The sequence below is a fragment of the Psittacula echo genome (genome assembly GCF_963264785.1).
Source record: "Psittacula echo genome assembly, chromosome: 1".
NCBI classification, from domain to species: Eukaryota; Metazoa; Chordata; class Aves; order Psittaciformes; family Psittacidae; genus Psittacula; species Psittacula echo.
Window position 1 is genome coordinate 107,332,120 of NC_137735.1, and position 23,099 is coordinate 107,355,218.

Here is a 23,099-nt window from a genome sequence, read left to right on the forward strand (position 1 = left end):
TTACTTCGGCTCTTTTGTTAATTTCGTCTGTGTGCGTATATATATGTCTTTTCAAATTTGCAAGAAAAGTTTGAAATGTTACTCTAACTACAATTAAAATACACAAGTTCGGTTTTATATTGTCTTCATTTATAACTTTAAAACTTTCTATAATTTCATAATGTTCTGCAAAATGTTGGTTTTAACAGTATGTGTTAGGAGTGAGGCAGGAATGCCGAGTTTTCCTTCTTTTGTGTGTTGGAAGTGTTCTATTGCGTACATTTAAATCAACTTTAACCACTTGTCCTGCTGTGCACAGCTCCAGTTTTGTCTCCTTTTTCTAAAATAAAAAGACAATCTCTTCTATTACTGTGTTGTCTCAGCTTTCTTGCGTACAATTCGCCTAGGAGGTGTGTTTATTTCACTAAATAGTTATGAGATCGTTAAGAGTAGTGACTTAGGTTACTATGCTGAAGTTTGAGAAATGTCCGTGTTCCAGCTGCATCTCAATTTAAGCCCTACTTTCTTTGCAATCCCACTAGTTTGCGAATAATGTTTGGGATTCAAACAGAAACCTTTCAAACCTGGACAAAGTTGTTACTTGCACAACCTGGGCATTGTCTCCTTCGTTAGTACAGGTACCAGCACTGTGTAACTGTTCTGCGCACTTTAAAAACACGGTTTAATGTCAGTTTAAGATGACCAGTGTACAGTCGGCGGGGGTCCAGTGTGCTGTTGCTACAGTAGTTGCTGCCACATCGATTCATGTCTTGTCGCCCCTCAGACCCACCTCCAGCAGCCAGCAGCGCCTACTGCTACCGTATAGGGGTACACCTGAACCTGACACTGAGCTTTGACTCTCACACCCCGAAGTCCCTCCATCTCCGGTCCCCGTCTCCCGCGCGGAAGCTTCCCGGCAGCACCAGCTCCGCCCCGCCTCTTCCCGCCCCTCCGCCCAATGGGAGCCGGGGCGGGGCTCCCTGTCATGGCCGCCCCCGTGCTGCGGCCTTGATCGCCCGCGGTGCCCGCCGTGCAGTCTCGCTATCCTTGCCCGCCGACTACTCTTGGCCGCCATGGGCACCGTGCACGCACGGGTAAGAGGCGCGCAGGGGACGGGGCCGCAGCGGGACGGTCCAGCGGCCGCGGGTCGTGCTCTCCACTCCTCGACCTTCGGGCCGGGCCCGGACGGGGGCAAGCGCCAGCCGCCTTTCTCCGCCGGGTGCAGCTCGGGTCGGGGATGCGACTGGCAGCAGGGTCGGGCCACCCTGCTGGGCCGTGCCTCAAGGTCTCCGTGCAGGCCAGCGCGGCGGCACCCCGGGCTCCCTGCCCAGCGCCTCCGGGGGCAGCCGGGCCCGTGACCGCCGTGTTGCCAGGGATGGGGGGAGGAGATAGGGAAAGGGGTGAGGGGTAGGAGAACGGAGAGGGCCCCTGTCACTGCCACCGTCCCGGTGCTCGGAAGCAGCTTTCCGTACCTCCCCGGGTCTTTGCTTTCTCCCTGGCGGCGGTCGGGGTTGACCTTGCCGCAGGGGCTGGCAAGAGCAAGGCTGCGTAAATGAAAATATTAAAACGAACAAACCCAAAAAAACAAACTACGAAAGAGAAACTGACCTACACGTGCAGCCTGTACGGTGAGAGTGGAGGTGGGGGGTATGCACTTCCCTGGTAAAGCATTGCTTACAGAGAGACATATGTCTCACACATCCACAGCACTTGGAGGCCTTCGTGAGCAGATGCATAAATCTATATATAGCATTGTTTGAAAAAGGAGTATAAAGATTTAAGTGTTTGTTGTGGTCAAACAAGAAGTAGTGGCTGTTATGGCAACAGGAAGAAGTCTGCCTTAGTTGTCAGAAAATAATTTCAAAGAATACGTTCTGTAGGTTCTGAAATACTTCAGGAAGGCAATGAACTGTCCATGCCTCAAGGCTTCATTAGAGAAGCATCTCGAGATGTTCTAGGTAAGCAGTCCACTCCTGAGCAGTCTGCTGTACGGAAAAGTGTAAGAGCTGTGTGAGACAGGTTATGAGAAAGTCAAGCTGTAAGAATACCAGTGAAAAGGCTGGTGGTGCCATACGCTGTAAAGCAGAAGAATCACAAAGCAAATGTCAAGTCCTTGTGAATTTGGCTTAAACTGTTTTCCTCTTAAAGCAACCACAGGGCGAAAACTGTTGTGGATAATTCAGGTGTGATTAATGAGCGACTGACTTATTTGGGGGCTAAGAATAGACTGGATGATTCCTCAAGATCCCAGGTAGAATAACAACTCTTCAAAAGCCTTTTGAAAACCGGCAGGTTTCTCTGTAGTGTTTTTAGACTGAGGAACAGCTGCTACGGGCCGTTAGGGCTCCAGAGTGTCTCATTACCAAGCCTAATTTAATTTCTGTTTCAGTTTTTTTTTCCTTGTATTCTTGGTTTTGTATCCATCTGTAGTATAAGCTGATACACAATATTGGGTGGATGTGGAGTGTCTCGTGCTTGCCTGAAAATTGCTGAAAGAGAGGATTCTGTTTTCATTTAGCTGGATTCTGATACGTAACAGCAATTTCCTATTCCAGCAAAACAGCTATCCTTAAATAATGCAGCAAATACTGTATTAGTGACTTAAGACTAAAAGTAGATTTACTGAGTTATCCTGTCCTGACCTCTGCTTTTGCAGGTAACCCGCTATTCTCTCATGCTTGCATCTGTTACCTTCTGATAAGTGTTATTTTAGGACTCTTTAAGGTGTAGGAAATGAAGCCCCACTGTGCTGGAAGACATTTTAATTAAACTTTTCACCTCTGATCCATAAGGCCTGAAGTTCTTAAGCATTACTCGGAAGGTTACTTTTTAAAAAAAAATTAAAACATGGATTTGTAGAAATATATTAAAAAGTAACAAAATGCAGACACCCTTTTTAAAAAATTGTTCACATTTCTCTCCCTCTCAAAACCCCAAAATAAGTAGTAACACTGATTTATTTTTTTTTTTAGATTTTTTTATTTTAAGGAGTTAGAATTCATCTTTAGAACAGGAAGCATGTCTTAATAATAAGGGGTGTTTTTTGGAAGAGTGCAGAGTACTTTAGAGAAATGGTTCAACATGGAAGCTATTCACAGCTTTCATTAAAAGTTTGAGAAAGCAGGTAGGTAACAAGTGTGCTGGTAATTTCCCTCATTTTAGTTCTTCCCTTTTGCTTTTTCCCTTAGAATCTGATGAGCGCAGTGTCAAGAACTGTTTGGTTTTCCTTTGCAGAAAGCATAATTCACAAATCGGTGTGCCATATTAAATGCAGTTTTATGCTTTCAGAGTTTGGAGCCTCTTCCAATGGGTGGCCCAGACTTTGGTGCCTTGGGAGAGGAAGCTGAGCTGGTTGAAGTTGAACCTGAGCCCAAGCAGGAAATTCTTGAAAACAAAGATGTAAGTACATGAAAAACATCAGAATTTTTTCTCTTAAAAGAAATGTCATGGCACCTTACTTGTTTTTCCCAAGGGAAAAGTTCCCAAGGGAACTTTCTAAACTTTGGTTTTAGATGTGAAAGAATTAAATATAGTACTGTGAGTTGAATCTGGTGTTGTCTAGTTCCTGTGTTCTTTAACCTACCACAACAATTACTAAAATTCAGCTCTGAGCTAGTAGACCTGTCTCCAGATGCTGCTTTCCCCTCTCTCATAAGACATCACTGCTTGGGAGAAAACCAAGCAACTGTCCTTGATCTGCTAGAGTGCAGTATTAGCCAAGTTAGGGTAAAACACCACCACGTGAATTATGTTGCTAAGCAAAACACTAACTTCAGCAGAGGATGGTAACATTTGGGTTTTTTAACATTTCACTTATAAGATCATGTCTGTCTTTGCCCATAATACGTTTAGTCATGCTGAATGGCTGAGATACCATGCATTATCTTAGTTTTTATTACGATTTTCCTTTCAGTTGTGGTATTAAGAGTCATCTTCTCTAGAAGCTGGGCAGTAACATTTGGATTTTATTGAGGTCATTATGTATATATTCTGATAGGGTTTTCTGAAGGCAATTTGCAGTATTGCTGGGTGGCTCTCATGCTGTTTTATTATATGCGAACACATGAAGCATTTGCAGACTGTTGTTTGTTACACTTACCCCTGTATTTCTAACACACTGTAGTAGTGAGTAGGGCTAGTAGGTTTGTTTTTTCTTTTAACTCTTTGCTTATGTGTGGCTGATACAAGAAATAACTAACTACAACAAACTACAGGTTTTGTTTTACGTGTCTTACTATCTCGGTGTGATTTCTGCAGTGACTTATTTGTCTGTACAACACTTAAAACTAAAATCCCAGAAGCTACAATGTGTTACTGTCTCTTGTGCTATGACCAGTATTAACTTTGCTATTAGAGTTCTGTTTTCTTTAATTTTCGAGTTAAGGGAACAACTTTCCAGAATTGTAGATAGCACTGATTTCTGGTAATGTTGGTGAGCAGTAAAACCTAAGAATCTTCAGGATTTTCCACTTGGACAATAATATTGTTTTGTGCACTGGTTATTTTGATACTGTTAGATGCAAATTCAGCACTTGTGTTTAAACGTCTGTTCTGTTTAGGTGGTGGTTCAGCATGTGCACTTCGATGGACTTGGAAGGACCAAAGATGACATTATCATGTATGAAATCGCTGATGTTTTCAAGGCTAAAAATCTCATTGATGTAAGTACTGTAGTAACAGACCTACTGTTTAAAAATACAGAGTATGATTTTCTTTTTCCTGCTTTCGGCTACTCCTTTCAAATACGGGGCAACTTTGTCAAGTTTTACGATGATTATGATCTTGTGATATGGAAGCTAAACTTAAACATGAAATACAGGCAGGTACTATATTTTCTAATGTATTCAGCTCAAAGATGTTGTGAGACGGCAAAGGGTACTCTCAGATATTTTTTCAGCTTCAGTCTTCCTATGTGAGAATTGCTAACTGGATAGGTGACACTTTCAGTTAACTTCTTTAAGATAAGTTATTGTATCTTGGCACAGATAACTGATGCCAATCTCCACAATGGATCAAAGTGAGAGTTGGGTTGTATGCCCTTGCACTCATAAGTGGTGATTATTTCTGGAGTATGGCTGGCAATTAGACCTGTAAATTGATCTAAATTTAAACAGATTAAGGTGTTTGAGGTTTTTGCCAAAAGCATAGGCCCCATAAATGTGTAAATTTTAACTACTGAAACTTAATAATTGAATAATAGGTTTAAATATTTATAGCAGGAAGCAAACTATCAAAAGGTAGGCAATGAGCTAAATGCACTGTGTTTAATTTATTTCTTTACAGATTGAAGTGTTAAAGTGTTTGTGATCCGTTTTTGAAGGCGCATATATGTGTCTGTATACAAAATCTGTGAATATTGTATGACTTACTTGCATTTTAACTTTTTTATCCTAGCTGGGTTTTGGTGACCTGAAAGCTTCAAATGGACCAGAGGATCTCTGGAGGTCCCTTCCAATCCAAACTATTCTATGACTCTATGGTTCTGTGACTAAACTACTTATTTCATCCTGTAGGTGATGAGGAAATCACATGAAGCTCGTGAAAAGTTGCTTCGTCTAGGAATCTTTAGACAGGTGGATGTTCTGATTGATACCTGTCAAGGTATGTATTGTCTCCTTAATCCTCACTTTTTTTCCTCATACAAATGTAGACCTATATATATATATATATATACATGCATACCTATAATGTATATTTTCCTGTGTAATAGGTTGGACTTTTCTGTGTATAAAACTTACTCTCTCATATACCTTTATGTATTTTAGATGTACACGTAGGTGTGCTATATATACAAGTGTATGTGTCTGTAGATGTATGTGTGTATATATAAATAGCACTTGTATACATGCAAAAATGAGACTTTCCAGCACTATAATAATTACAGTACATATTCCTTCATACAAAGTATCAGAGGAACACTTGAAGAAAAGCTTGAAAATGTGTCTTGTACTTCCGCGTATTACACATCACATAACTGATATTATATCAGCACATTCCTGGTGCTTGAGGAAATGCTAGTAATTGTATCAGTGCTTGTGATTAAAAATTAGCTTATAGTATATGTGGGACAGCTGAATGTGTGCAGATTTCAAAGTAAGGCTCAGTTTGCATTCTTGGACTGGAGGTTGGTTTTCAAACTCGTTGCTGTTCTCTTCAGCAAAGGAAAGTTGTGTTATTGAGAAGGAAGTGCAGAGCAGTCCCACAGGTTGCTGTCACATTTACTTCAAGCAGAGTTAGGTACCCTTGACAGCTGTGTTTTCAAACAGCTGCTGTAGCCAGAGCCCTGAGGCTACTGAGCAGCTTCTGCTGTTCAGCACTTGACTATAGAATGCTGGGAGCTCTGCCCTAGTGATGATGTTCTTCTTGCTATGTCAGGACCACTTTAATTTCTGATTATTTTAATGTAAGAATTTACATACATCTTTGTTTTTAGTGGTAGGTAACAAACAAATGTTACCGTTTCATAATTAAACTAACATGTTGATAATTAAAGCTAGTCATGCTGCAATTGAACCAAATTCTGCGCTCATATCCAAAAGACATCTTTTTCTCAAGCATTTTTCTTTGTAATGTGGACTTACGTTATCATTTAATTCAACCAGTTTTCAGATAATTCAAGGCCTCTTATGTCTCCGGGTTTTTATAATAGCTTTTTGGAGACAACATAGATTTGTTTCTTTGTTTATTTGTTTATGTAGGAGATGATGCCCTTCCAAATGGTTTAGATGTAACCTTTGAGGTAACAGAATTGAGAAGACTAACCGGAAGCTATAACACTATGGTTGGCAACAATGAAGGCAGTATGGTATGGATTATTTCCAATAATTTATTAATTCCTTTTGATATTCCTCTTTCTTGTTTCAAACCTAGCAAGGAATTTGGGGATCAAAGCCAAATTATTTTCTTGATCCAGCTTTACTAAGGCTTTGCCAGACCTTTGTCTCTAAAGAGTCTTTGTATTAGTCAGGCTTTCATTCAGTAAAAGCCTATTTTGAGCTAGGGAAGAATGCTATAGCTTCCAACTCAGTCTGTTAATCTTTTAATTCTTAAAATTAAGTAAATTATTTTTTTATAGTATTTAAGATGCTTTATCTAGTGGAGAGGCTTGTAAGGAGTTTGGCATTTCGTTTCTGTGAGATCTGTTTAGAGTGTTTTTCTTCTCAGTTGAAATGCTTTATATTTAACTTAGAAATTGTTCTTGGGTTTTACTATTTTAGCCCAGTACCACTTAATCCGGGCTGCAAAATGCAAGGTTTTCCGGAACCATATAAATTGTGGAACTTGTTTCCATTTGATTCAGTTAAGGATGGATCAAATTAAAATCTTGCGTGAAAAATATTTATCAGCTGACACAAAAAGTAACAGCTGTATTATTTTCTACTAATGTCTTGTTAACAGAAGTGCTGGTGTTAAGTACATCGTGCTCTCAGGTGCTCATTCCTGCACCCTTTCTGTCTTACGTGCACAGTGCAGCTGTGCCTGGGGCTGGTAGATAAGCCAGATCAAGGGACTCATCCTTTTCTTCTTAGGGATATTTTTAACATGGATGAAATAGTGTACGACTCAGGTGATGCTGTTTTGCAAGTGCAAGATGAATAGGAATTCAGTGAGTTGAGAGCTGCTTATGCAGCTCCTCTCCCAAGAGCAGTGTCCAGATGTTCTCGTCTGAATAAAACCAGTAGGAAATCCATGTTGGTTCTAGTGCCTTTGGAAACAGTCTGAAAGCTACTTTGGTTTCTCTTTTTGTACTCAGCTTTTATTTGATTTTAATTCGTTGTGGAGAAGCAAAATGTTTGAATGATACAAAGGCATGATGCTGGTATTGACAGCAGAGATTGTTCCCTTAAAAGTTGAATAGATTTGACATTTATTCTAATCCCTTAAACTCATCTGAAGCCTATAGGTCTAACATTTTGTACTAAAGTTTCTGGTTAGTTGGATAATTGCGTTGTAGCCATCATCACAAAGTTCAGGTGACTGATTTGTTTCCAATAGCTGTTAGACAAAGGCAATCAGCATTTTATAGCTTTTTCACATACTTTTAAAATAGAACACACAAGAGTAGAACAGTCCTAGCACAGGTAGTGTCTGTGCTTGGAGGAAACCTGCTCCATCCTTTGTGCCAAAGAACCAAGCGCTGCCAAAGGTATTTGTGCCAGAACAGGCAAAAGTGTTTAACTAGTTTCTGGAGAACTGTAATGCTAATGTCATACTGCCATTAGGACTGATTGCAAAAGTATCTTGTTGCTCAAAACAAAAATACAGGAAAGTGGCTCTGTATTAATAATTTTCCATTGGCTTATTGCTGTGGTTTCAGTGAACCCTACCTGATGATCAGCTAAAAGTCTGTAGCTGTAGAGCAGCTGCTTATGCCAAAGATTTACTCTCCTGGGCTTCGAAACTCGCTGGGAGATGGTGCTCGAAGTAATAGCTGTACTGATGGTACAGTGAGAATAGAGATTAAGTCAGCCACTACTGGCCAGCAATAACAATTGGATGATTAACTGTAACTTGTGCTATTGTGATGGCTTTTTCTAACACTACAAAGAGAAATCTAATTTAAAAGAAAAAACACATTCAGTTACAACTATATTGTCTTTCTTTCTCATTCTCATCATAGATATGCTTGTCTTCAGCATATGATTAAGATGCATGACTGCAAACTATATGAAGTGTGAGGGTTGTTTTGTTTTGTTTTTAATTTTCCATAGGTACTTGGTCTCAAGTTCCCAAATCTCTTTGGTCGTGCAGAAAAGGTAACCTTCCAGTTCTCCTATGGGACAAAGGAAACTTCGTATGGCCTGTCACTCTTCAAACCACAGCCTGGAAGCTTTGAAAGAAAGTAGGGGATACATTTTTGACTACCTTTTCTTTTAGTTGAAGGAATATAATAAGATCTTTCATTGAGTAATAATTAAATATATTCATTTCCTGGGGATCTGTTAATAATGTGGCAGAGCTGGTTTCTTAAGTTTTTTTGAGAATTGAAAATTCCACCTACTTAGTTTCACTTTCAAACCTACCAATAATGTTGTGTTTCAGCTTTTCAATTAACCTGTACAAAGTAACTGGACAATTCCCTTGGAGCTCTCTTCGTGAAACTGATAGAGGGATGTCAACAGAATTCAATGTAAGTTCAGCACAAGTGTTTGTGGAAGTCATGCTTCATTTACATGTAATTCAAGTCGCAGTTGGCTTTTGCAAATATTTAGTTTACTTTTTTAATGATTGAAACACTTGTGCACAGGGATAATTTGTCATTTTTTGAAAGAGGTCAAAGATTTTAAAATGATGGAGATAATAAACCTTAGTCTTGTTAGAATTCAGTTTTATTTTGGCTGTATAAAAATACCAGTGAATTTTTCTCCAAGTTTTAAATCTTTAAAGTGTCATTTCAGAGAGGTGGCTGGCTCCTTAGCTCTCTATATCAACCCAATTGAAGATATTTCTCATTTGGGATGGAGTAAGTCATGTGCACCTACTGGGAGAAACTCTCTTGGCTGGTGCAGGAGCTCCCTGAAAATGGATTTCTCTCTGATCCAAGCAATTTGAAAAGGAAAAACCATACTTACGTGTAAAACAACTTTCATTAGAAAGATTTTTCAGGGAAATGTTTATTTCCAACCCTAACTATTCCATGATTCTATGATTTTCATTTTGTAGCAAAGTTTTTCATGTTATACTCAATTCTTTATTTGTAGTTTCCAATCTGGAAGACCAATCACACACTGAAGTGGGAGGGTGTGTGGAGAGAGCTTGGCTGCCTTGCTAGAACAGCATCCTTTTCTGTTCGAGAAGAAAGTGGACACTCTCTTAAATCTTCTCTCTCTGTAAGGCTTTTTCATGATATTTTTTTTAAAACACATTATTTTGAGTCATCTAATAGTTACAAATTACATCAAAGGAGCTTTTTGTCTTAGCAGGTTCTGTGTTTTACTTCAGACATCTCTTGCTGTGTTTGCTCATTCACACAGAGTCATCCAGGAGGTCCAAAGAGAGAACATATTTTCATAGTTGACTGTTGCATAGGCCAGCTTGTTCTTTCTGCAGGGCCTCCCTCTGTCATAGGCTTGGTGATTTACACTAGAACATTGTTGCTGCTATGTTTCTGGTGTGTACCGTGGCCAAAAGATACAAATGTGTGCATTTAGTGTGGCCTCTAAATTCAGAACTAAGTTAGTCTGTAGGTGCATTGTTCCCACGTCCATGGAGCTATGGTAGCCCTAGCTGGAGCTGTGGTTGTCTTCTGCTGTTTGCACAGTTTTTGAAAGAAAATAATACAGTGACTCGGGGGCATTCAGCAGATATAAGAACCTGAAAATACTTTTTTTGATTCTTTTCAGCATGCCATGGTAATTGATTCCCGGAACTCCTCAATCTTGCCAAGGCGAGGTGCTTTGCTGAAAATTAATCAGGTAGTATTAAATCACTTAACGCTATTATTGGATTTTATCTGTAAGTGTATTTGAATAAGTCTTCACCTAATTGATGTTCATGTTAAAAATGTCTACAAAGTTAAAATTAATCATAAATTGACCAGGAGACAGTGATGACCAGTATTTACTTTTATAATGTGTGCTTTTTAAAATCATGAAACTGTTTTTATGATGGCAAATTTTCATTTTAAGACCATTGGTCTAAAACAGCACAGCCATTTTGTCTCGCCATTAGCATTAAATTATTTTACTAGCTGAGATACATTATCCCTGACTACACTTTACAGTAGGTATTAGTCCTTCCTTTCTAATGCTGTCATGTAAGACTACCAGACTGTGGTCTTGTTGCTACTTACAAAGTCTGTAAATCTTAGATTTAAAAATGGAAGACTGAGTAAAACTAACTCTCAAAGTCATACACAGGTATCATTTTAACACAGAAAATGGTTTTCACTCTTGTTACTTTCAGAGCTTTCAGAAAAGCTGGCTTTTCTGGTGTATGAGTTACAACTTCAGAAGCATTAGCTTCTGCAATGGTTTAGAAGCAGATTGCTTTGAAATGCCACTGGAAGTAGAAGTACTACTGTTTCTGTAAGCAGCAGGGGACTATTCTGTTTCTGAGTGAAAAAGGCGGTCATAATTCGGGGTTTTGTTAACATACCATTTGTTAGGTGCTGCCTCTAACACTGATTCAAGTAACTTGTTATTTTCAACTTGCATTGGTGTAATGCAATAGGCTGGCTGGTTCTTCAGCGCTGCCTTAGTGCATATGAAATCTTTTCAGGTCTAGGTAAATACAGTGAGAGTTCTGATTTTGGGTGTTGAATTTTCCAGCTTCATTCTATTTTGCCATCATTTGCAACAATGACTTAGAAAGCAGTACCTTGATTTAATATATGGAGGAAAAAAATGCCATTCATTGTTCTAAGGGTCATGCATGGGGTTTTTTTGGTCCAAAATTCAGTTTTCTCTCCATACCAGTGTATTTCTTGTACAGAAAGCATTGCTTGTGCTGATGCAGACATGATGAACTTTTAGAAGGAAGAAACATGTAATATCCATTACAACTTTCATAAACTTATGTCTTTGCAGGAGTTGGCTGGCTATACAGGTGGAGACGTGAGCTTTCTAAAAGAGGATTTTGAATTTCAGTTCAATAAGCAACTTATCTGGGATTCGGTAATTTTTTTAAAGATATTTTAGTAATTGATCTGGCTTAGCAAATGAGGTTATTGAGTCTGTCTGTGTCTTACGATGATTTTTCACCATGGATAAGAAGATGATTGTAGAAGTGAAAGGTGGATGGCTTTGATTTGTTTCTTTGAAAGTGAGATACTCTTACTTTTAACCTGACATTCCGGCCATGTAGAGTCACTTGAGAAGTGGGCATTTTGGAAAGAATGGCTAGTCTGACAGTTAACGATGTGAACTGTTCTCCTGTCAGAAGTAATGTTGGGCATGTCTGTTCTTTGTGATCTTTATAAAGAGTGATTTTTCAAAACCTGAAGACAGCCTTTGTTCTGTCTCTTTCACCTGATTATGAATATTCTGAATAATCTTGGGTTAGTTTTTCTTTTGTCATGGTAAATTATGAATATTTGACTGTTAATTTTGATATCATGGCATGTAATTATTTCTTCTATGTAAAATTATTGGGAAAGAATAGGAAGACTTAATTTCACTGCAGCGCTAAGCCTACACTAAACATTTTGTGCTCAATGAACAATTTAAGTTCCAATAAGAAAAGCATGTCCTGCCATGAGAAGTTTACATGAGACCCTAGTCTGCCACACCATAGGCAGTGCACATCACAGGTTTTATGGTGCAGTGTCTGTAGTAGTAGTATTGTGGTTTAGAGTCACTGTGTGGTTTTGAAATGAAATTCCTATATCATCATCACTTAAAGTCTTGGTTTGGTTAGCAGAGCTGTTCTTGTGTATCCCAACTCAATTTCCTTCAGAGGAAACAGCATTGTTCATGTTTAATGAACTTTATGAGAGCATAGAGATTTTAAGATGCAGGCAGCTTTACAGTTGCATAGCTGAACGGGAAATTAAACAGAAACTTCTATTATGAAGATTTAAAAATCAGAGGTTACAATAATTTGCATCCCAACATACCAAAAGAAAAAAACCAAACCCAGACCAGAATGAAAAAGCTTTTAATTTGAGGAACTTGGTTTGACCAGTGAAGCCAACATAGAAGGACATTTTAAGGCTATTTTCTGTATCCCTTTCTTATTACATTATTACATTTGCACCTTCCATGTGGTAGGAGAAAAGGCATTGCCTGATGAGTGCACTTCTAATCATCTTACATTTATTTGCTGACCTTTAGCTGAGAAAGACAGTGTATTCCCCTATGAAGTAATTTAATGGCTTCATGGCTGCCCAAAGAGGACTTGTTCTTACCCATGACTGCTAATATGCCTACATTGTGAATGGAAGTGAAGTGTATCTCATCATGTGGTGTACATAGTTTTATATCACCCATTGTTCATGAATGTAGATTTGGCATGCAGCTGGCTTTTGCGTCTGCTGTGTGTTGTGTAACCAGACGCATGTGTACTGCCTGAATATGGCAGGGGAAGCATCTGGGGACACTCGGGGCAGAAGGTAGCAGGAGTGTGCTGTAAAATTAGAGATATTATCCAACACCTTTAGCCTAGGTATTGCCAAAAGATCTCACCAGATATCTGGCAGTAGTACTTCTACTTGGTACACAGACACCAAGCAGATGATTAAATCATTGAATCTATTTATTATAATGATTTGTCTCCCAAGAATTACTGTATAGCAGTATACAGCATATCAGCAGTAATGCTGTATGTGTGTTTGATGTCAGTATAGTGAGTTGCAGAAAGTGGTTTCATTTAATTCTAAGGCTAATTTAAAGACAGGTAGTAATTGTACATTTTTGCTAGTTATTTGTTTGACTTAGCCTGTATGGATTTAAAATTGACAGGTCTAGTTTATGGCAGCAGTGTTGTCTTACTTCAAGACATGAAAATTCATCAGAAAACAGGAGCTGGATGAGTGTTTTATTTAGCAATAGTAAAACTAGTCCTTGGAGATGTGCTATTGTCAACTTTTTCAAGGTGTAGCGCTGAATAAACGAAAGAGGGCAGCAGTGATCAAGAGTTCCGTGAAAATGCCGTTGCTGCTGTTGATACCTATGCATACACGGGGATTATCTGTTAGTTTCTGTCAGACTAAGGGGAGCTCTGCCTGTTACTGAGCAATTAAATTTTGCTAATACTGTTTTTAGGGAAATTAAGTAGCATGTATTAATAAACAACTTCTTATTCTCTCCAAAGGCTTTTTCAGCATCACTTTGGGGTGGAATGCTAGTACCTATTGGAGACAAGCCATCCAGTATAGCTGACAGGCAAGTTTTTAGATGGTTCTTAATTTCTTTCTATAGGTAGCATAGAAAACTATAGTAGAAGAGCAAAGCCATAGTAGTTCGGTTTCGGAGGAGAATAAAACGTTTCTAGTTAGCTTTAATCGCATGTTAGTGCTCAAGCTGTACCTTCTGGTTTTGATTTTCATGTTGGGATAGTATGTAGTAGCTCTGCCTGCCAATATTTATTGTTGTAAAATGATACTTATCGTCTCAAAATTTTCTGTCAGGCATAGGTAACACTGTAGATATTTTTAGACATAAAGCTGTATTGTAAGTGTTGACTTTTTAGGCAGTTTTGCTCTCTTAACACCTGTGTTTAAATATCTCTAGCAGAAGCCATTTAGACTTAAATTTGTTTGCAATAAATACTAAATACTGAGTGTTAACGTCACATATGATAGATCTTAACTATAGTATTTCTATCAAAATTATTACAACAGACAGAATCAGTATTCTGATTCTTCTTTAGTGCTGGGGATACTTCTGTTTTGATTTTTGTAACTGATGGAAGACTTATTTTTATTGTTAATACTCCCATTTATTTTGAAAATTCTATCAAATGCATCAGGATTTAAATATCATTTCTTGTATTTCTTTAAATACACTTTACTAAACCAGTTACAAAGTTACCTGTAACTCTGAAAAGCAATGACAGAATTTTGGCTAGATATTTTCAAAGGCATCCTTTCAACGGAAGCTTTAAATTGAATTTGACTGTATTCACTAGGTTTTACCTTGGTGGACCAACAAGCGTGCGTGGATTCAGTATGTACAGCATCGGACCCCAGAGTGAAGGTCTGACATGCTTAAATCCCACTCCTCTGACAATACTGTAAATACTAGTGTGTAACAAAGAGTCAGATTCTGGCCTTAAGTTTTGCATGGCTTAAAAATAATTGCTCCCACTCTGCATTTTGAATCTGAGAAGTGTTATGTCATTATATATTAGTTCACAATGGAATACAGCCTGGTAGTTCTAAGTAAGGCCATTAGCTAATTTTATAAACCAACTGTGTGTTCCAACTTGCACACTTCCAGTATGTCAATTTAATTAGTAAGCAACCTTCAAGCTGAATAGGATCCCAAAAGATGGTTATAGCAACATCCACATTAAATCTGTTTGCTATGGTGTATATTCAGGTAGCCTAGGGGAAAGGTAATCTGATCAACAAAGGTGTTTTGAGAGCCAGGAGCTTCCTCAGTTTTATTGCTATTGACTTGCTGTTATCAGTGGATTCAGTATTCAGTATATTTTAAAGCTAATTGTTTAATTTTATCAATTTCCCATTTTTAGAACTAAGGCAGGTATTTCAGTGGTGTTTCAGTGTTCAGGAGGTAGTCTCTGATGAAACACAAGTGGGTGCATGTCTCAGGCTGTCCTGGTGAGGGAGAGAAGAAAAAGGGCTTTTCACTTGGAAAGTTTAAAGAATTGTGTAAGTGCTAATTTCTTTACTTGGTAACGGTGAGGTTGGAGAGAGCTAGAAGAGAATGGCAAGAGTTGGAAAGGGTAGAAGTGCGACCTAAAGCAACTTAAGGATGTGTTCTTGTACCTTTAATAACTGGTTCTTTGAATACATTCTACAGTATATGCTTTTACTCTAACATTTTACCAAAACAGGTGATTACTTGGGAGGAGAAGCCTACTGGGCTGGAGGCTTGCATCTATACACCCCTCTCCCTTTCCGGCCAGGCAGGGGAGGGTTTGGAGACCTTTTCCGAACACATTTCTTCCTTAATGCCGGAAACCTCTGCAATCTGAACTATGGTAAGACTCAGTAGAACTATGTATAATTCTTCTATATATATGAAAGCAAAAAGGAGAGCTTTTCGGTGTCTGTTTACACAGAAGCAGTTTGTTTACTGTGTATATTTTGGTGCCTGTAAAAAGCTACTGCTATTAACTTGTATATTTGACAGATTGCCAGTAATTTTTTTTAGCTCTTTGCATAAATTCAAGCACAACTTGTACAGAAGAGAGCTGGAATGGTAACAGTAATATCTGTGAATAGTTGATATTCTCAGACTAATGTGGTAATTGATTAACACCTGCTATTGTGCACTGTTCTGGAGGGAGACTGGAAGATGATGTTCTAGTGGGATTCTAATGTTTCCTTGGATGAACTAAATAAAAAGTGGTGGCATGAGTGTAGGTGAGGGTGCAGTAGCTGATATGACTTTTTTTCCCTCTCCCATTCCCAACTTTTTTCAAGATGTATTTCAGTGTATCAGTGTATGACTTTTCAATATCATTTTAATCAATTTGGGGGTATAGTGATACTTGATGCCTGCCTCACTTGATGGAAGAGAAGCAGCATCCATATGGCAGTGAGACACTTTATGCGCAATTGAAGAGCAGGTTAACTGATTATAAGAGACCTACTAAAGACATTTAAGTCTTTAGTATTCACTTCCATATTCATGCAGATAGATACCCTATAGTGGGAAATGAAGATCAACCAGCAATCCAATTAAAATCGTAGTAGTTTGAGTCTGAGACAGTTGGAGTTTATGAGAGTTGCGGGTAGTAAATAAGTTTTGAGCCTGCAGGTGGAGCTCCTAAATGGTCTGGCTTCTAGCTCTGAAAATCCAGTTAGCTGCTGACCACCTCGACAGCTTACTTTGATTCTTCTTCTCCTGCTCTTTTGCTTTTAGGTGATGGTCCCAGAGCTCACTTGCAGAAGCTAGCAGAGTATATCCGATGGTCTTACGGTGCTGGAATAGTGCTCCGACTTGGAAACATTGCTAGATTAGAACTTAACTACTGTTTCCCCATGGGAGTACAGTCTGGTGACAGGTTTGTTTTTTACACCAAATCCTTTAGTAGTAACTGTTTTTAAAGGTTACTGCGCTTATATCTAGTTTTGTCAGAGAGACTTGCTGCCCTTTAATTTTGTTTATTCTGTGCCAGTTCAGAGATATTTCAACACTTGGATGCTCTTCTTTCTGCTTGCTATATTCATACTGGTTTCACAGTACTTCTTGATTGAAGACTTTGTTTCTCGAGTTTCAAACATCACTGAAATCAGCTGTTGACATGTATGAATAGCTGTGCAGCAGGTTTTATTTTTTTATGGGAAATGATCGCTCAAACAGATCATGGTATTTTCTCAAGTCTTCCGAAAACAAATGAGTGGATAAATACCGAGTTTAATGTCTGCTTGAAAGATGAAAACAAGTTTAACTATAGGTAAAGAGAAAGGGAGAACAAATTAATTTGTTAGCAATGAATTATCCTACATCAAGCAATAAGAAAGCTTCAGGGGGCCTGCTGTTACCTGTGAAGGCTATGTGAGAAACTGTATTTGGTACAGGAGTTGGACTATGTTTTTATTTCTCATTCATATGAAATGTGAATTAATAACAGCAATGTGAAAATTATGGGCTTGATATTGCAAACGTAAATGCTCTGTATGATTGATGCAGTGGCAAAGCATTTACTTAAAAAGCCTTTATCAGCTAAAATTTGAATTGTTACTTTCCAAAGCTTTAAAACCTTGGAAATTTGCGGATAGGGAGAATTGATTTTAACTTCATCAGTATTTTATATGTCACTTACGTTATTTATTACTTGTTTCTTTTCAGGATATGTGATGGTGTTCAGTTTGGAGCAGGAATCAGATTTCTATAATACAGAAACATTTTACATCAGTATATGAAATTGTGCTCTGTAACTGAAATCAAGACTATAATAGAGCTTGATACTTTTGAAAAACAGTACACATCTGGGTGATTTACCTCAGGCTCCACAAGAAACTGCATTAAAGAATTATGCTGTAAAGGTTCATTGTACTTCTGATTCTTATCAAAGATGGGAGAGTGTTTGTAGGATTCTAGCTACTTTAAGTTAAAGCTTTTAAGTATTAGTTTAAAAATTTGTGTCAGGAATTGGTTCTTGGATACAGTTCACATGATTAGAGTTGTCATTGGTCTGCATAGTCTTCACTCTTCCAGCCACAAGTCTCACAAGTGTTGGGACAACCAAGTGTGAGTATGGCTAAAAGTGGAAGTTGAGCGGGAGCAGTTTTCCTCCATCATAACTTCTGTGAGCAAGTGACCCTGAAAAAATTCTATTACTCATCAAAAAATATTTTACACAAGTAGTGGTTGTGAGTGAACTTAAATGTTCTGATTTGAATATCTTAGAGTCATAGAATGATTTGGGTTTGAAGAGACCTTAAAGATCATCTAGTTAAACCCTCCTGCCATGAGCAGGGACACCTTCTACTAGAGCAGGTTGCTCAAAACCCCGTCCAACCTGGACTTGAACACTGCCAGAGATGGGGCAGCCACACCTTCTCTGGGCAACCTTTGCCAGCGCTTCAGCACCCTCACAGGAAAGAACTTCTTCCTAAAATCTAATGTAAATCTGCCCTATTTCACTGTTGTAAATCATCTATATTTAAATGCCTTCTACAATCTGAATTGCATACTGTAAAAGTTCAAGTTGGCTGTCTAGCACAGTAAATACTAAAATTCAAGAATGCCTTTGAAAGATTCAGAGTTCTCAACTCTGCAGTGGTTTTGAGTGTTTTGATGCTCTCAGCGAAACCATTGATTTGGGTCTTTGGAACAGATCTTTTTGTAGCAGTTGCAAAAAGGGATGTATATACGTGATCACGTGATGCTGCCTTGTCTGATTTTGTGTGAGAGGCATGCTGATCTACTGATTTCTTTAGTTGCTGATTACACTTAAAAGTGACCTCCTACTTTATCAGCTGGCATATATTCCAGTTTCTATAAGGTCAGACTAACTCAATAGTAGTCCTAAAAAATAGTCTTTGAAGGTAGTTACATGCTAATTATTTTATATGTCTTAATCCCAAGTTGTCAATCCTAAGAGAATCTGAACCTCGAGTCCACTTTCCCTGCAACTGAATTCACGTTTTTTGTTATTAAGTGTTAGTAAATTTAAAATCGTAATACAAAGAAGATTCTGGAAGAGTAGAACAGAAATACACAAGCTATTACACACCTGGTTTCTTCTACTGTGGTAAAGACACAGATTTGGACATAACTGGCAGGCTACTTTGCTGAATGCTACCAGGACTGCCACGATATCTTGTTCCGAGTCAAGTTAGCACTGGGACCCCACCCTCTTTAAAGAAAGCACAGTTTTATACATTGCTTCAGCATTGGTATATATTGATGTTGCTGTAGGACAGTAATTAAATCTTTTGATAACTCACTTTCTAAAATACAAAGTCTAGAAACTTCCGCCTAGTTTTGCAGAGCTCCACCTGGGTAAACATGCTTACCTTCTTGTAAAGGCTCACAGATGTTCGAAACAAAACTGTGGGAATGACAGAAGTCAGGTCTATTAAAAATAACAAACTTTAATATGAAAAATCTTTTTCAGTGCATGTCTCTAACAGCTACTGTATCAAATTCATGTTTAACAAATACTTTCTGATGTTTTGTTGTTGTTATGAGATAAAACATGGCGCTATGTTAAGAATATCAACAGATGTTACTAGTTTTTCTCCAGCACTATCTACATTTTGACATATGAAAGTATTTTTAAGGGGAATGTTTAGATATCAAAATGCTGTTAGGATCTTCTCCAGTAGTTTGAAGATTTTTTTGGTCCTTTTGATAAAATTAGATGTATTTTATGGCCTTAAGAACTCTTTTGTGCACGTTTGTTACTAAAGGCTGCTCAAGTGTAATACTTTAATATTACACAAGAGCACCCTAAGCAAGTATCAGTTTTAGAGGGCATAGTCATCTTCCTGAGTTGAGCAAGCCTACAGAAAGCCTTGGCCTCAGGCTGCACACCAAGAACCACCTCGTCCACAAGTAAGTTTTGAGAGAACTGTGATCCGTATGAGAAATTAAGGGATGAATTGGGGAAATGCTGAAGGCTGAAGAGGCCTTTCAGGCACATCTGCTGACAGATCATGCTGTATCACACAGAGGAGGATTGTCCAGTAAGGATAAAGGGAGAAAAACTATGTTACGTGAGCCTTTATCTGGGTCACTGTTTCCCTACCTCTGTTGCAAATAACATTTCCTTAGAACATATAACAAGTGCACAAAAGCTATTACAGTATATAAAGTATTCCTGTATTCCCTGGGATTACAACTGTTACTTCTATAGAATATTGATGTGATTAATATATCCCCATTGAAAATTTGTTGCAGAGGCATGAAAAAAATAGAGATCAGAATCCTACTAGAAGCTGCTGTCCTGCTAAGCAGACTCTGTGGCAGAACAGCTCTGGACAGATCTGAAGCAATTCTCTTGGCTGATTGCATGTCTGTCCTGAGTACATCTGTGAAAGGATAAAGGGTGCAAGGATGGCCTGCAGTCATATCTGTGATTCAGAAGCATGGTATTTCCTTAAATGGATAGTTTTGGAAGTCACTTTACCTATCGTGTAGTGAAGGTGTTCTTGCTTTTATAGCCATGTGCAGCTTTAGGGACAGTAAGATGGTGATAAATACTTCCAGATAGCACACCTGAAATGCACCCATGTGCTTGTGAACTCTGATTTTATGTGAACAGTGCTGAGGATGCAAATGCCACTGGAAGCACAGTTTCTTCAGTCATCTCAAGAGGCTAAAGGAAGCCGAGGGAGGAGAGGAGGGCTTTTGGGGACAATGGCTGTACAGCCTTGGTGCTAAGCCATTGGGAAGGTAGCAGTGATGTGTCAGAAGCAGGGCGAGTACTTGTATCACCAGTTCTAAGATGGTGATTTCTTGGAGCTGTTCCACTTACATTAAAAAGTCGAAAATGCTCTTTATATAGGGAGATCTGGTGGTATTAGGTACTGTTAATGAGTAAGCTGTTAGGGAGCTTTGGGGAAGGTGGAAGAGGAAGCTGCGAGGTCGTTAGAACGCATGGGGCAGTTTTGCTGCCATGCTGTTAAGAGCAGAACTATTTGATTTAAAAATAAAATACAATGCTGACCTCAATAATACAGAAGCGTGCCTCAACATAAGTATGTTTGGGTTGCTTTTTGCTGTTTTTAATACAGTTCTGTACTTGCTGCCAATGGAAACCTCTGCAGACATGTAGCAACTAATGTTTGATACGTACTTCCCTTCAAAAATACCTGTTGGTTTTGTTGGGCATCTGTGTTGAACTTGCTGTCCATGTTGTGCTCCTTGAGGGAGGCATTCAGAGTCTTCCTCTTCCGTGTGCAATAAAACGCACAGGTCCACAGAAAAGTAAGTGGGCTCAGGTTGGGTCTCCCTCCTCTGGGGTGCTTGAGCAGTTACTCAAATGAAAACATCCCTTGTGATGTTTCAGGGGAAAAAAAAATGTACTCCTTCATGGGAATATTAAGAAGTTGGGCAGATGTTTGGGAGATCATCCTGAGCTTTGTATGAGGATAACATCAGAAAATCATCCTAAAATTACAGAATTTGAGTGTACGGGATTGTAGGTCTGCTCTACCATTCTTGTCTTGTTTTTAAAAGGGATGGAGCTTGGCAGCCACAGCGGTAACAATTCTTTTCAGGAGGACTTTTACACAGCTTCTCTACCACAGAAAGGTTTTTGAAATAGTGTACTTGAATGTGTGTTATATGAAAACAGTGCAACGTCGCTGTTAGCAACTGCAGTGCTCTTGGATGATTTTAACTTAATTGGGATGAGACCTTATGCTGAGTGTATTCTGTGCAAGCCAGAGCATTCAGCTTTCTTCCATTGTTAAGCACAAAATGCAATTGGGCTGTAGCTGGTAGAACTGATGCCTGCATAGGATAAATGGTTTTTCAGTTAAATAGAATGCAGAATGGAAAGTATTCTGAAGCAGGTCAGTTACGTGGTACATTTCTACCTCAGTACTGAATATTATTAAAACATTATTTAAAAAAACACCCACAAAACACCAAAAGCCCCAAACCCCATCCTGCCCAACCAACCACCAGCAACAACAAAACCCAAACGTCAACCCTCTCCCAAATACATTTTCACTCATCCACTCATCTGGAAGACCAGGAAAAAAACGTAACTGTTAACAGTGTCTTGTGTCTGTAAGGTGTCTATCATCTTGGAACATCAATACAGATATTACTACAGTAGAACAAGACTGTATGTAATGATTTTCTACTTTAAAAAGTGTGTGGTTTTGCTTTGCTTCACTACATGAAGAACTGTGAAAGACCATATATTCAATGTCACCATTATTTTGTGATACATCTAATTACAGTAATCTCAGGTTGCCTAAAACTTTGAAAATAGTCTAAAATGTAATAAGGCTGAGGTAGAGGAAACTCAACAGCTCTATAAAAAATAAGGTGAGCAATGTTAAAATGAGCGAATGTAAATTCAGACTTCTGAATGTTCAGCTAAACATTAAAGCTGACGGTTTAGGGCTGAAATTAAAAACAGATTTTGAACTAGGTTTAGTCTTTCCAATGTAATTATTTCTGAAAAGACATGTTTATGCTCCGGCAGTTTTCTTAATGAATATTCGCTCACAGGAATCTCATCCCTGATGAGAGAGAGGTAGGGCACCAGGGAGCATCTTCTGGGATGTAGAGTGCTGGTAGCTCATTCAGTATGGAAGGTTTAAACAAGTAACATAGCTGGCTGCCTTTTTCTTTCTCTTTAGACAGAGTATGCACTTCAAACTAAAGGCCATTCCACTCATGCAGCAGCAGCAGCTGTGTCAGTTTTAATGGCCATCAGCCAGTTAAGTTATTAAAGACCAACACACACTTGATGAAAGTACTGTTACAAGCTCTTCATTTCCTATTTAGAAGAGCACTGTTTGTTTGAACCATCGTGATGTGACTCAAAAAGACTCTCAGTTTTGGTCTGGGTTTTCTGAAGCGTGCGTAATATTACTTTCTGTTGCCACAGGCTCTGTCCTTGTCTCAAACAACCCAGCCTCCTTTTACTTTGCAGAAGGCTGACATTTTCTACTGGGCTACAAATTTAAGCATTTCTTTATAAATACATAGGACATTGAAGTCAGAATGGGTCTGTGTGGATTTATTTCAATTATTAAAAGACACTTGCTTATAAGTCATTACATCTTGAGTGCTGTACTTGAGTCAGTTAAGTTTTATATGCTGTTTGGACTGTCTGTATAGCTTGTGAAGCAGTTTGTCTGCTTTCTTGCTTGAAATACGTATTCACAGATTTTCTGATTACAATTTCATTTAAAAAAGTATGAGGATCGATTTTTTTTCTTCCCTAGAGATTGAATAAAATGCTTTTTCCACACTGCCTTGAAGCTAAATGTTATTTCAGACTTCAGTATGAATTTATTTGTGCCTTAGTGTTACTTGTGTTTTTTGTATGGATTCAGGTTATTTTTGATGGAT

General features: G+C 38.6%; 1 protein-coding gene across 1 annotated transcript; it reads left to right on the forward strand.

Moving 5' to 3' along the window:
• The first annotated feature begins 954 nt into the window (after window positions 1–954).
• SAMM50 (SAMM50 sorting and assembly machinery component) lies at window positions 955–18,017 on the forward strand. The gene is made up of 15 exons (XM_080639204.1): window positions 955–1,073; window positions 3,268–3,378; window positions 4,539–4,640; window positions 5,493–5,580; window positions 6,678–6,784; window positions 8,691–8,821; window positions 9,022–9,109; window positions 9,681–9,809; window positions 10,323–10,394; window positions 11,508–11,594; window positions 13,732–13,802; window positions 14,548–14,615; window positions 15,439–15,585; window positions 16,473–16,614; window positions 17,403–18,017. The coding sequence occupies exons 1-15, from the start codon at window positions 1,053–1,055 to the stop codon at window positions 17,446–17,448; spliced, it is 1,410 nt and encodes a 469-aa protein (XP_080495330.1). The 5' UTR covers window positions 955–1,052; the 3' UTR covers window positions 17,449–18,017.
• The last annotated feature ends 5,082 nt before the right edge of the window (window positions 18,018–23,099 follow it).

Coding starts and splice junctions, on each gene's coding strand:
- SAMM50 (XM_080639204.1), top strand. CDS start 1,053: ATGGGCACCGTGCACGCACGG. Junction 6,785..8,690: donor GCAACAATGAAGGCAGTATG/GTATGGATTATT, acceptor AATTTTCCATAG/GTACTTGGTCTCAAGTTCCC. Junction 15,586..16,472: donor CCTCTGCAATCTGAACTATG/GTAAGACTCAGT, acceptor TTTTGCTTTTAG/GTGATGGTCCCAGAGCTCAC.